Source organism: Lutra lutra, chromosome 7 (genome assembly GCF_902655055.1).
Source record: "Lutra lutra chromosome 7, mLutLut1.2, whole genome shotgun sequence".
NCBI classification, from domain to species: domain Eukaryota; kingdom Metazoa; phylum Chordata; class Mammalia; order Carnivora; family Mustelidae; genus Lutra; species Lutra lutra.
In genome coordinates, this window is record NC_062284.1 from 18,538,767 (window position 1) to 18,551,063 (window position 12,297).

The following is a 12,297-nucleotide window of genomic DNA, read 5'->3' on the forward strand; positions in this document are numbered from 1 at the left end:
ATTTCTTATTATAGTCTTTGGCTTAAAATCTAATTGATCTGATATAAGGATTGCCACTCCTGCTTTCTTCTGAAGTCCATTAGCATGGTAAATTCTTTTCCACCCCCTCACTTTAAACCTGGAGGTGTCTTCGGGTTTAAGATGAGTTTCTTGTAGGCAACATATAGATGGGTTTTGTTTTTTTATCCATTCTGATACCCTGTGTCTTTTGATTGGGGCATTTAGCCCATTAACATTCAGGGTAAGTATTGAGAGATATGAATTTAGTGCCATTGTATTGCCTGTAAGGTGACTGTTATTGTATATTGTCTCTGTTTCTTTCTGATCTACTACTTTTAGGGTCTCTCTTTGCTTAGAGGACCCCTTTCGATATTTCCTGTAGAGCTGGTTTGGTATTTGCAAATTCTTTCAGTTTTTGTTTGTCCTGGAAGCTTTTAATCTCTCCTTCTATTTTCAATGATAGCCTAGCTGGATATAGTATTCTTGGCTGCATGTTTTTCTCATTTAGTACTCTGAATATATCATGCCAGCTCTTTCTGGCCTGCCAGGTCTCTGTGGATAAGTCTGCTGCCAATCTAATATTTTTACCATTGTACGTTACAGACTTCTTTTCCCGGGCTGCTTTCAGGATCTTTTCTTTGTCACTAAGACTTGTCAATTTTACTATTAGGTGACGGGGTGTGGACCTATTCTTAGTGATTTTGAGGGGGGTTCTCTGAACCTCCTGAATTTTGATGCTTGTTCCCTTTGCCATATTGGGGAAATTCTCTCCAATAATTCTCTCCAATATACCTTCTGCTCCCCTCTCTGTTTCCTCTTCTTCTGGAATCCCAATTATTCTAATGTTGTTTCGTCTTATGGTGTCACTTATCTCTCGAATTCTCCCCTCGTGGTCCAGTAGCTGTTTGTCCCTCTTTTGCTCAGCTTCTTTATTCTCTGTCATTTGGTCTTCTATATCGCTAATTCTTTCTTCTGCCTCATTTATCCTATCAGTGAGAGCCTCCATTTTTGATTGCACCTCATTAATAGCTTTTTTGATTTCAACTTGGTTAGATTTTAGTTCTTTTATTTCTCCAGAAAGGGCTTTTATATCTCCCGAGAGGGTTGCTTTAATATCTTCCATGCCTTTTTCAAGCCCGGCTAGAACCTTGAGAATCATCATTCTGAACTCTAGATCTGACATATTACCAATGTCTGTATTGATTAGGTCCCTAGCCTTTGGTACTGCCTCTTGTTCTTTTTTTTTGTTGTGAATTTTTCTGCCTTGTCATTTTGTCCAGATAAGAGTTTATGAAGGAGCAAGTAAAATACTAAAAGGGTGGCAACAACCCCAGGAAAATATGCTTTAGCCAAATCAGAAGAGATCCCGAATTGTGAGGGGGGAGAAAGGGGATAAAAAGGGGTTCAGAAAGAAAGAAAGAAATAAAAGAAACTATTAAAAAAAAGAAAGCTGATAAAGAAAAAATATAAAAAGAGGAAAAAAATATATATATATTAGATAAACTATTTAAAAAACGTTAAAAAAGAATAAAATTTAAATAAATTTAAATAAAATTAATAAAATTAAAATAAAATTTAAAAAAACTTAGCAGAAGAAGAGAAAAAGAAAAAAAATTGAAAAAGAAAAAAAAATTAAATTAACTGCAAGGCTAAAAAATCATGGGGAGAAAGCCATGAGTTCCGTGCTTTGCTTTCTTCTCCTCTGGAATTCCGCCGCTCTCCTTGGTATTGAAACTGCACTCCTTGGTAGGTGAACTTGGTCCTGGCTGGGTTTCCCGTTGATCTTCTGGGGGAGGGGCCTGTTGTAGTGATTCTCAAGCGTCTTTGCCCCAGGCGGAGTTGCACCGCCCTTACCCGGGGCCGCGCTGAGTCATCCGCTCGGGTTTGCTTTCGGGAGCTTTTGTTCCCTGAGTGCTTTCCGTAGGTAGAGTTCCGGAGGACGGGAATGAAGATGGCGGCCTCCCGGTGTCCAGCCCAGAGGAGCCGAGAGCCCGGGGCCCCACTCCTCAGTGCGCCCTCAGAGAACAGCGCCCAATGACTCCCGTCACCCTGGCCTCCGGCCGTGCTCCGAGCTGACCGAGCCTGCGACCGGTTCAAGGCAACCCCGAGCTGAGAGTCACTCCTCGGCTCTGTCTCTGTAGCCGGCTTCCCCATTCTAATACCGGTAAGCTCTGCGACACTCAGACACCCCCGATCCTTCTGCGACCCTGCGGGACCTGAGGCCGCGCTTACCCCGCCTGGGCTTCACCCCAGTTAAGCCTCTGGAGCGATGTCCCTCAGCGGAACAGACTTTTAAAAGTCCTGATTTTGCTCCGTTGCTCCGCCGCTCGCCGGGAGCCGGCCCCTCCCCCCGCGGTCTATCTTCCTGTAGCTTTGGATTCACTTCTCCGCCATTCCTACCTTTCAGATAGTGGTTGATTTTCTGTTTCTAGAATTGCTGTTCTTCTTCTCTTCAATCTCCCGTTGGATTTGTAGGTGTTTGCAATCTTTAGATAAGCTATTTAGCTGATCTCCCGCTACCCGAAGTAGTCTCAGCCTGCTACTTCTCCACCATCTTGACTCCTCCCCCCTCAAGATTTTTTTTTTATGTCTTTAGTATTCAGAAGTTCTATTTTATTGTGTCTCAGCATGCATTTCTTTGAGTTTATCATCCTTGCAATTTGCTCTGCTTCTAGAATCTATAGGCCAAATCTGTTGCCACATTAGGAATATTTTCTCTCTTCTTCTAAGTCTGCCTTCACGTTCAATTGATTCCTCCTTTGGATCTTTCATTCTGCCATTGAACCCATCCCCCAAGATGTTTGCTTCAATTATTGTATTTTTCAGTTTTTAAAATTCCCACTTGGTTCTTCCTTACATATTCTATTTCTTTGCTGAGGTTTTTCACTTTTTCCACAATTGTTTCAAATGTGACCATGATTGCTTTCTGAAGCATTTTTATCATGGCTTCTTTAAAATATTTTTCAGATAATTTCAACACCTCTTTCACCTTGACATTGGCATATATTGATTGTTTCTTTAAAAATTTTTATTGAAGTATAATTAACATACCGTGTCATATTAGTTTCAGGTGTACAATATAATGATTCAACTATTTTACATATTACTCTGCTCATCATAAGGGTACACTTAGTCCTCTTGCATCCACTCCCCACCCACTCCCGTCTGACAACCACTAGTTTGTTCTCCATATTTAAGAGCCTGTTTTTTGTGTTTCTCTTTTCTTCTTTGTTTGTTCACTTGTTTTGTTCCTTAAATTGCACATGAGTGAAATAATATGATATTGTCTTTTCCAATTCAATTTGAAATCTTCCAGGTTCTTGATATGATGGGTGTTTTTCAATTTTATACTGGACATTTTTGTATTATGTCGTGGAACAACAAATTATTTAAATTTCTGTTTTAGCTGGCTTTCTCTGACAGTATTCTGCAGGGGGAGGAAAGAGGTGTTGCCTCATTATTGTCAAATGGAAATGGAAGTCCAGTATCTCCACACAGTCTCTATAAACAGCTGAGGTGAGAAGCCTCTCAATATTGCTTCATGCAGGTGGGAGTTTTAGCTTCCCATGTGGTCACCACTCTGACCATGGCAAAGTGTGTGGGAGGGGTCAGGTGTCATTACCAGTCACTGGGGATAAAAGTCCCAGGCTCCTACTTGGGTTTCTCTGACACTACCCTTGTGGGGGTGTCAGGACATGTCATTATAGCTTCACAAATATAGAAGTCTAGGCTCCCCATTAGGTCTTTGCTGGCATGCGTCATGTTTCCTGTGGTTTTTCATTAGAATGGAGCAGTTACTGTGCAAAAGTTTTTGGTCTTGCTAGGCTGCCCTTTTTTGGTCCTTTGGTTGGAGAGAGAAGGCTTTTATTAATGTTCTTTATTTGTGACCATTGGTATTTCAAGGTTACCAGCTTCCTCAGCTCCAAGCCTGGTATATTTGAGGACAGGAAGAATCTCCAGGGAACTCATCACCTTGCTGTCATTCCTTGGGTCTCAAGGCACTGAGCCAGTCTTCTTTTAACCCTTCAAAGTCTTCTTTTGTTTGTTTTATATATAATGTCTAGTTTTTAGTTGCACTTAGTGCAAAGAGTAGGGAAAATATGTGTATTTCATCTGCCCAAAAGCAGAGGACTCCCAAATGTATTTTTTTAATGTATTAGTCAGGGTTCTCAGAAAAATAGAACAGTTGTGCATGTGTGTGCACGCATATGTGTGTGTGTGGATGTGGTGTGTGATGGGGAGGGAAAGAAAGAGGGAGAAAGAGAGAGATTTTATGGCATTGGTTTACATGATTGTGATCATCATAGTTGAGGATGTTGGCAGACTAAGAAGTCTGCAGACTTAGTTAATGTTGCAACTCAAATCCAAAGGCAGTCTAGAGGCAGAATTCCTTCTTCCTTCAGGGACTTCAGTCTCTGTCTCTTAAAGTCTTCAACTGATTGGTTGAGACCCACCTACATTATGAAAGGCAGTCATCTTTACACAAATCTATTGATTTAAATATTAATCTCATCAAAAAAAATCTTTACAGACACATCTAACCAAATATCTGGATACCATGGCCTTAGCCAAGTTGATGCATAAAATTAACTATCACAATATTACCTTATTAGAAAGAAATTTCATCTAATTTTTCCCTTATACTAAAGTTGAAGGATATTATTGATTTTTGAAAGATGCATATGGCTGGGTGATGTTACTTGACTCTCAGGAAAATGAAGGAAACATTGCAAAGCACTAGTTATAAAGAAAGTATTATGGAGGGCATGTATTTCATGGAGCACTTGGTGTGGTGCATAAACAATGAATTTTGGAACACTGAAAAAAATTAAATTTAATTTAAAAAAAAAGAAGGTGTTTACCTGGTAGTGTTAAGAACCAACACCTTTGAGAAACCTAGGTCCGACCTATTTCCCCAACCCTAGGCATGTTGAAGTTACAGAGGTACTTAGAATCCTGTGATATTGCTGCTTTCCCAGTCAGAATGGCCAAATATCAGCAGTTTTATTATGTTTCTTATTTTTAATCCAACATCAACATATATACCAAAAGAAGCAGTAGCAAATCAGATATTACTTTGTACCAGTACCATTCATCCAAGCTGTCACTCTGTGCACCAGAACTTTGATTTCCAGGGTCCATTGGTTCTCCAGTTCAAGTCCTTCTTTGGAATGATTCTTGATGTGCTTTCTTGCTTAGGATCTAATAGACAGTGATTCAATGATCACACCCTATGGAATAAACTGGATGAAAAAAATGTATATATATTCCACATTTTTAAAAGATTTTATTTATTCATTTGACAGAGAAAGAGCCAAGAAGAGAGGGAACACAAGTAGGGGGAGAGGGAGAGGAAAAAGGAGACTCCCCACTGAGCAGGGCAAGATGCAGGGCTCCATCCCACTACCCTGGGATCATGACCTGAGCCAAAGGCAGACACTTAACTACTGAGCCACCCAGGCTCCCCCCCATTTCAAGCATATTTAAAAATAATAAAAATAAATAAAAATAAAACCACCTAGGCCCATTCTTTCATCTAGCTCACCCATATCTCACCTCCAGTTTCATAACAAAACTCTCTGAAAGAATCTATGCTTCCTGGTCTTCTATTTCTTCCTTCCCACTGTCTCTCTCTCTTTTTTTAAATTGACATATAATGTATTATACTCCTGAAACATATAGTCCACATTTAAATGGCATGTCCAGCTCCCACTTTTCCTCTTTAGGACTTCAGTGAGGCTGTTATCCGAGAGTCTATTCACCTCTCTTTGGTTAGTGGTCCTTGGTCATGAGTCTCTCTTTTGTCCCACAGCTAGTCTTTCATGGTTACCATTCATTAAGTGCCTACTTTAGTGACTTCTAATTTGCATTGTCTTTGTCTCTAAGTATAGCAGAGTAAGGTAGATATCAGTGTTGTTCCTCTAACATTCAATCAAATGCCTTTTGGGTTCACTCTATGCACCAGGATTTTTTACCCTCTGTCTCCTTCAATTTTAGTTCTGTAGCTCTAACTTCCTAGTACATAAAACACTGCACAGATCTATTCAATGCTAGCTTTAACCTAAGTTGCTAGTCTGAGAGGATGATGATGATTGACCTAGCTACTTGTGGATGATTTTGGATTCACTTTTGGATACAGCATGGCACTTTATGGATGAGGGTAATGAATTTAGGTCTCCGTGGGTACTATGACTTCTGGTAGAGAAATAATGACTTTCAGATTGAAAGCTACATTAAAATTTCCCTCCCATTATTCAAAGGAAGTATTATTATGGTTACTTTCCACTATGCTATTAGATTTCAGCCCTCATATTACCTACCTTTGGCTACTTGAGTCCTCCCCAGCTCTATCATCCTCAATTCCATGTGAACCATATAGATGCTTCTTCTATTTTTGGTAGTTCTGACCATGAGGTTCTGGCATGGAGGATAGAGGGCAGGTGATCAGATGTATGAGTGCTTTCTATAGGCCATAACAAGTGCTATAAGTAGGTGGAGATTCTGTGGCTTCCCACCACCCAACTGGGCACTGCTGAGATGTCAAGAACAACTTTATTTTTTATTTTTTTTTTCAACGTTTATTTTTTTTTTATTTTTTTTTTCAGCATAACAGTATTCATTATTTTTGCACCACACCCAGTGCTCCATGCAATCCGTGCCCTCTACAATACCCACCACCTGGTGCCCCCAACATCCCACCCCCCACCCCTTCAAAATTCTCAGATCGTTTTTCAGAGTCCATAGTCTCTCATGGTTCACCTCCCCTTCCAATTTCCCTCAACTCCCTTCTCCTCTCCATCTCCCCTTGTCCTCCATGCTATTTGTTATGCTCCACAACTTTATTTTGTTAAGAAAATTTTGAATGTACTCAAATATACATATGGAGTATAATGAACACCCATCATTGAGTCTCAACAGTCATTAGCTCATCACCACTCTTGTTTCATCTCTCCTTCCTTCCTGTAAGTGGATTTGTTTGAAGCAAATTCCAGACATCAGCTCTTTGAATCTGTAAATACTTCACTATGTATATCTAAAAGATAAAACTTTAAAAATATCCATACTATTTCTATCAAACCTAAAAATATTAACTATAATGTCTTATTATTATCATCAGTGGTTTTATTTTTCTCCAATACCTTATAATTCTTTGTTGCAACTCAAATCCAAAGGCAGTCTAGAGGCAGAATTCCTTCTGGTTTGTTTGAGCCAGGATCCAAATAATGTCCACACATAGTATGGGTTGATGAGTCTCCTAAGCCTCTTTGAACCTATATCTTCTCCTCTCCCTTAATTTATCTGTTGAAGATATCTAAATTGTTCACCCTACAGAGTGAGTCATATTTTAGATTTTGCTGATTGCGTCCACATGATGTCATTTAACATTCTCTTCCATTTGCAATCTTTGATGACTTGATTATAAACATATTGGCTTTCTGGGGCAAGAATATTTCATGGGTGGTGCTGTGTACATACTGTCTGGTTCTCGCTTTCTATACTATTGGAATTGATCAGTGGGGTTTCAGATATTATTAGCCTGACCATCCATCACAAAGTTCCCCATCAGCTTTTCACCTAGTGGTTTTATCAGACATTGATGATCATCAGAGGTTGCAAAATGGTGATCTTCTACTTCTATCATTGCTTCTTCATTTATTAGTTGGTATACATCTACAAAGAGAAGTTTCCTTTCATCAACAACTTGATTATTTTGATGTACATTTCATGTAGGACATAGAGGATAACTGTTTGATTATTTCCTCTTGTTTACCAGTTTCAGAATAATGAATCAGTATTCTATCAGGCTATAAAGGTAAAATAAGTTTGGAGTTTTGTCTAGTTTTGTTTGTCTGCTTATCAAGGTGAACTCATGGATTAAACATGTTTGATGTAACACTGATGTTTGTAACCATTATTCTATTTGATGTTCAATTTGTACTATCTTTTGCCAATGGGAGCCTTCTCAAATTGGCTCCTGAGTCCTTTTAGCCCAACCGTAGTAGTCCACAGTCACTTCCTTGTTCTCAAACTTGATAAGCTGCTCTAAGTTCTTCTCATACATTTCTTGTACCAGACCAGAATTCAGCCATTTCTTCAAGAAGCCTGGTTTCTTCTGGTGGAAAATGGAATTTAGAGACCGAAATGTGGCCATTGGTGGTATTCATTTGTCCTTAGCTGGCCATTGTTTCTAGGCCATTTAATGAACAGATCTAGGAAATACTTTAAAAAAATCATAGTTTATTCTATTTTGAAATCCAAATTTAGGATTAAAAAATTTTACATTAAATCTTGATTCCTAACAAAATTAGCATAAAATTACTTATTTACTTCACCTAAATATATATATTAGCTTCAGAATATTGGTTCTAAAATTATTTATAATATTATGATTAGTAACAGTTAAGGTTTCCTTGTAGTTACTCTTTCCTTGGAGTGTATCACAAAAGAAATGTTTGATCAAGTTACTATGTTTTAAAACCATTTGCAGTTATACCCCCTTTGTATGAAGAGGCCATCAGCTTTATACAAAGATTTATTTGTTCCAATTTTTTCTAATTTTTTCCAAAATTTCCAATTTATTTGTTCCAATTATTTCATAAATTATTTTCATTTAATTTTATGCTTATGTAAAACATTTGCATGGCTGCAAAGTCAAATATTGGAAATGGCACATTCAGAGAAGTCTAGTTATATTTTAGTTGTAAAATTTTATTCAATATTTTTTTCTTCATATCATAATATATTCTGGAGATTATCTGTAGCACTGTATAGAATATTCCTCATTTCTCTTAACACCTACGTAGCACTCCATTGAATGTAAGTACCATAGTTTATACACTTAATTTATATAATCCCATTGACGGATATTTGGGTTGTTTCCTATCTTTTGCTATAAATAACCTTGTGTGTATATATATTTTTCATATTTTGGCATTATATTTTTAGTACAGATTTATACAGAAGAGATTTCTATGTCAAATGCTTATGTAGTTTTTCTAACTTTTCCAAATTTCTTCCCATAGAGTTGTTAGCACTTTTTTTACTCCCACCAGCAATAAATTTATCATCAAACTTCCAGATTTTTGTCCCATAATAGGTAAGAAGTGATAGTTGGTATAGTTTTCATTTACATTTGTCTTATTATAAAGAAGGTTGAGCACTGTATATGTATATGAGGATAATTTGCATTTATTCTCTGACCTACATGTTTATAGCTCTTGTCTGCTTTTTAATGAGATTATTGGACTTTTTTTTCTTACTCTCTTTTTAGAATCTGATTTTCATAGTTTGTCATTTGCCCTTTTCCAGGTATTTATGGTGTTTTGTTTTATTTGTTTTTGTCATACAGAAATTTTACTTACCTGCTATCAGATTATTAGACTTTACCTTATTCCTTTTGGTTTTCAAGTCATAGTTTAGTTGTTTTTCCCTACTTTCTGAATTTTCAGGAACTCATCCATTTTTTCAATCTTTTTAATGTTTTATTCTATTGTTATTCCATATTAAATATCCCATTTAATTTCTGAACTATTAGATGTATCTTGGCATAGAGTGAGAGACAGATTCAGTTTTCTCTTTTTCCCTACAGCTGTGCAGCTATCTCAACACCACTTATTCTAAAAGTGTATCTTTTGACATGCCTCCTTTAGTATATACTAAATTTCTATAAGCAATTGAGGCTACTATTGGATTTTTTTTTTTTTTAAGCAGAGAAAACAGGATGTTTTAATTGGTAGAGTCAGGAGTTGTTTGTTCTTGATTACAGTGTTCAACATGCAAATTACATTCACCTTTTGGTACAGAAATGGCACCCTGACACTTCCCTGGGACAGTCAATCCAGACAGAATGATTCCTGGGCCAACCTTAACTACATGTCTGCCAGCAATTGCACTTTCTCCCTTCTTACAGCAATATGCTAACTCTCTTATCCAGAAAAATTGGGAAATGAGGTCCTTCATTCAACAGAGTAGCCATTTTTGGTACAGCACTATTGATGTCAATGGATTTGATACATCCTGAACTCCAGCTCAAGACCTCAGATTATGTAACCTATCTCTGATGATCCCAAAGGCACTTGAGAATCCGGCAGTGTCTCAGTGTTGCCGATTTTCACCGGACAGTGTTAAGAGATAGAAGGCTGGCTAAGTCTGTCCTAGCCCTGGGTATTCACTCTGCAAAGAGCTTATTTGAATCAGATTTTGACCCATTTGCTCTTTATGTCACTTTGTAGGCTCAAAATGAACAAGACAGGGAGCTTTCACTTTGCTCATCCATACTGCTAAATTTTCAGTAAGGAAAATGTATTATTTGTGTAAAGAAAGTTGTACAAATACTAACAAAAAATTAAAGGTAAAACACAAAGTATTTGGATCCCAAGAAAACAAGCGTTCACTGTAGTTAGAAGTCAGGCTGACTGCACTTAATAATTAGGCATAATTGACAATGCTTTTTCCAAAGACTGAATTTTTGCTAAGTTTTATATATTATAACTAGCTTGAGTATTCTCCCTTTCTTTGACTTTCATTATCAGAGTGACCAGAAGGAAAATGTAAAACATTTTAAAAATAGCTGCTTCTGGGTAAGTCATCTAGCACACACTCCCCAGATCTCCTCTAGTTTCAGACATACAAGGGAACCTGGCTCAGATAAGAACAATTCTTGCTGAACACCTGCCAGCTCATGCATCCTTCTTTTTATTCTGAGAGGGTCCAGCTCAAATCAAAGTTATAAAGTTAACCACTGCTCTGAGTTCCTGACACAGCAAATCCCTGTGTGGTCTTCAAAAAATCGAGGTCTGTAATTCCTTCTTAAACATGCCTTCAAAGTGGAGGTCTTTGGCGATGAGCTCCTCTTCGACATCATCTAGTGCCCACTGGTGATCTGTCAGCTCCAAAGCTTCCCACTCTGTCTTGAAAGCTTTGTTGGTGTCTGCAGGCATGGCCATGGCTGCTCCCGTCATCTGCTCCTGCATCATCCTTGACTGGTCGGCGGCATTATCTTGGCCCAGAATCAGAGAGTAAATACTCCGAAGCCCAAAGACATTGAGGAAGTACCAGGATGCAGAACTCACCCAGGATGCATCTAATGTGAGTAGTTCAATTCCCTGTTGCAGCATTGGCTTAAAACGGAGAGTCAGTGGAAATGGGACCTTGGTTGTGACAAAGCCTGAGAACGTCATGTTGATCCATCCACCAATAAGAATCATAGGGAGCACATTTGTTACATTGCCTTTCATCATGTCTGTGAGCATAGTGGGATCAGTCATAGGAGAAGGAGGCACTACCTTCCTTTTAGTTTTTTTGAAAAATCCATCCTCTGGGTTGTTGAAGTAATATTTTCGTGTCAAGAAAGACTGTTTGGGAATGTATTTTCCATTTTCCCTGAGGACTCTGCTCCGAATTAGGACCTGACTGTCGGAGACTTGCTCCTGGGTGAGCTTCTTGTCGCTCTGCAGCAGGATGGACACGTAGTGGCGGATCATGCCCACAAAGAAGGTGATGATAACGATGGGTAGGACCACCCAAAGGCGGATGTTGGAGTCGAGCAGCAGCTCCGGCCCCGCCATCTTCACAGAGAGCCGGCTCCCACCCGGTGTAACTGGGTTTCTCTCCCCGCGGGGCGCGAAGGCCCCTCTTTGATTTCGCCTGTGGGCTTTGTCACGCTTCTCAGCCTTCCGGGCCCGGAGCCCTACTCCAGCTTTGGCCCTCGCGGACTGCCCCCAGCCCTGCCTCCTGGCCGCCCACTTCCGGCGCGGAAGAGTACTATTGGATTTTTTATTCCATTCTATCACTCTGTCTATCCATTTACTAATTCTACTCTACTTTTATAAGTGATAAAGACTTTAATATGTTTTAATATTTGGTAAAGCTAGTTTCTCCACATTGCTTTTTTCAAGGTTATCCTGGATATTTCTGCTTGAACTTTTGAGTCAGCTTATCTAGGTCCAGAAAAAAAAAATGGGATTGTATTAAATTCATAAATTATTTTAGAGTGAATTGAACTGATATCTTTTGATGTCCTGTCTATCTATGAACATGGTCTATCTCCCCATTTCTTTGTTTCTTTCACAAAAGTTTTTCCTTTTTTTCTTTAGTAGATTTGGACATTTCTCATGAACTTCATACCCACAGTCTTTTTCTTCTCCCTATCACAAATGAAATCTTCTCTTTCATTGTTTCTTCCAAATGGCTTTTCTTTATAGATATGTAGGCCATTACTCTTGCTTATTGATTTTATAGCCTGCTACTTTTGAATTCTGTTATTGTTTATGTTAGTTTTTCCATAGCTTCTTTTGG

General features: G+C 38.5%; 1 protein-coding gene across 1 annotated transcript; it reads right to left on the reverse strand.

Moving 5' to 3' along the window:
- Window positions 1–10,674: 10,674 nt before the first annotated feature.
- On the reverse strand, window positions 10,675–11,749 carry LOC125105427 (ER membrane protein complex subunit 3-like). Its single transcript, XM_047738918.1, has one exon. It carries the CDS (start codon window positions 11,565–11,567, stop codon window positions 10,782–10,784), a length of 786 nt encoding a protein of 261 aa, XP_047594874.1. The 5' UTR covers window positions 11,568–11,749; the 3' UTR covers window positions 10,675–10,781.
- Window positions 11,750–12,297: the final 548 nt, after the last annotated feature.

Excerpts from the sequence above, each read along its gene's own strand:
- LOC125105427 (XM_047738918.1), bottom strand. The coding sequence starts at position 11,567 with ATGGCGGGGCCGGAGCTGCTGCTCGACTCCAACATCCGCCTTTGGGTG.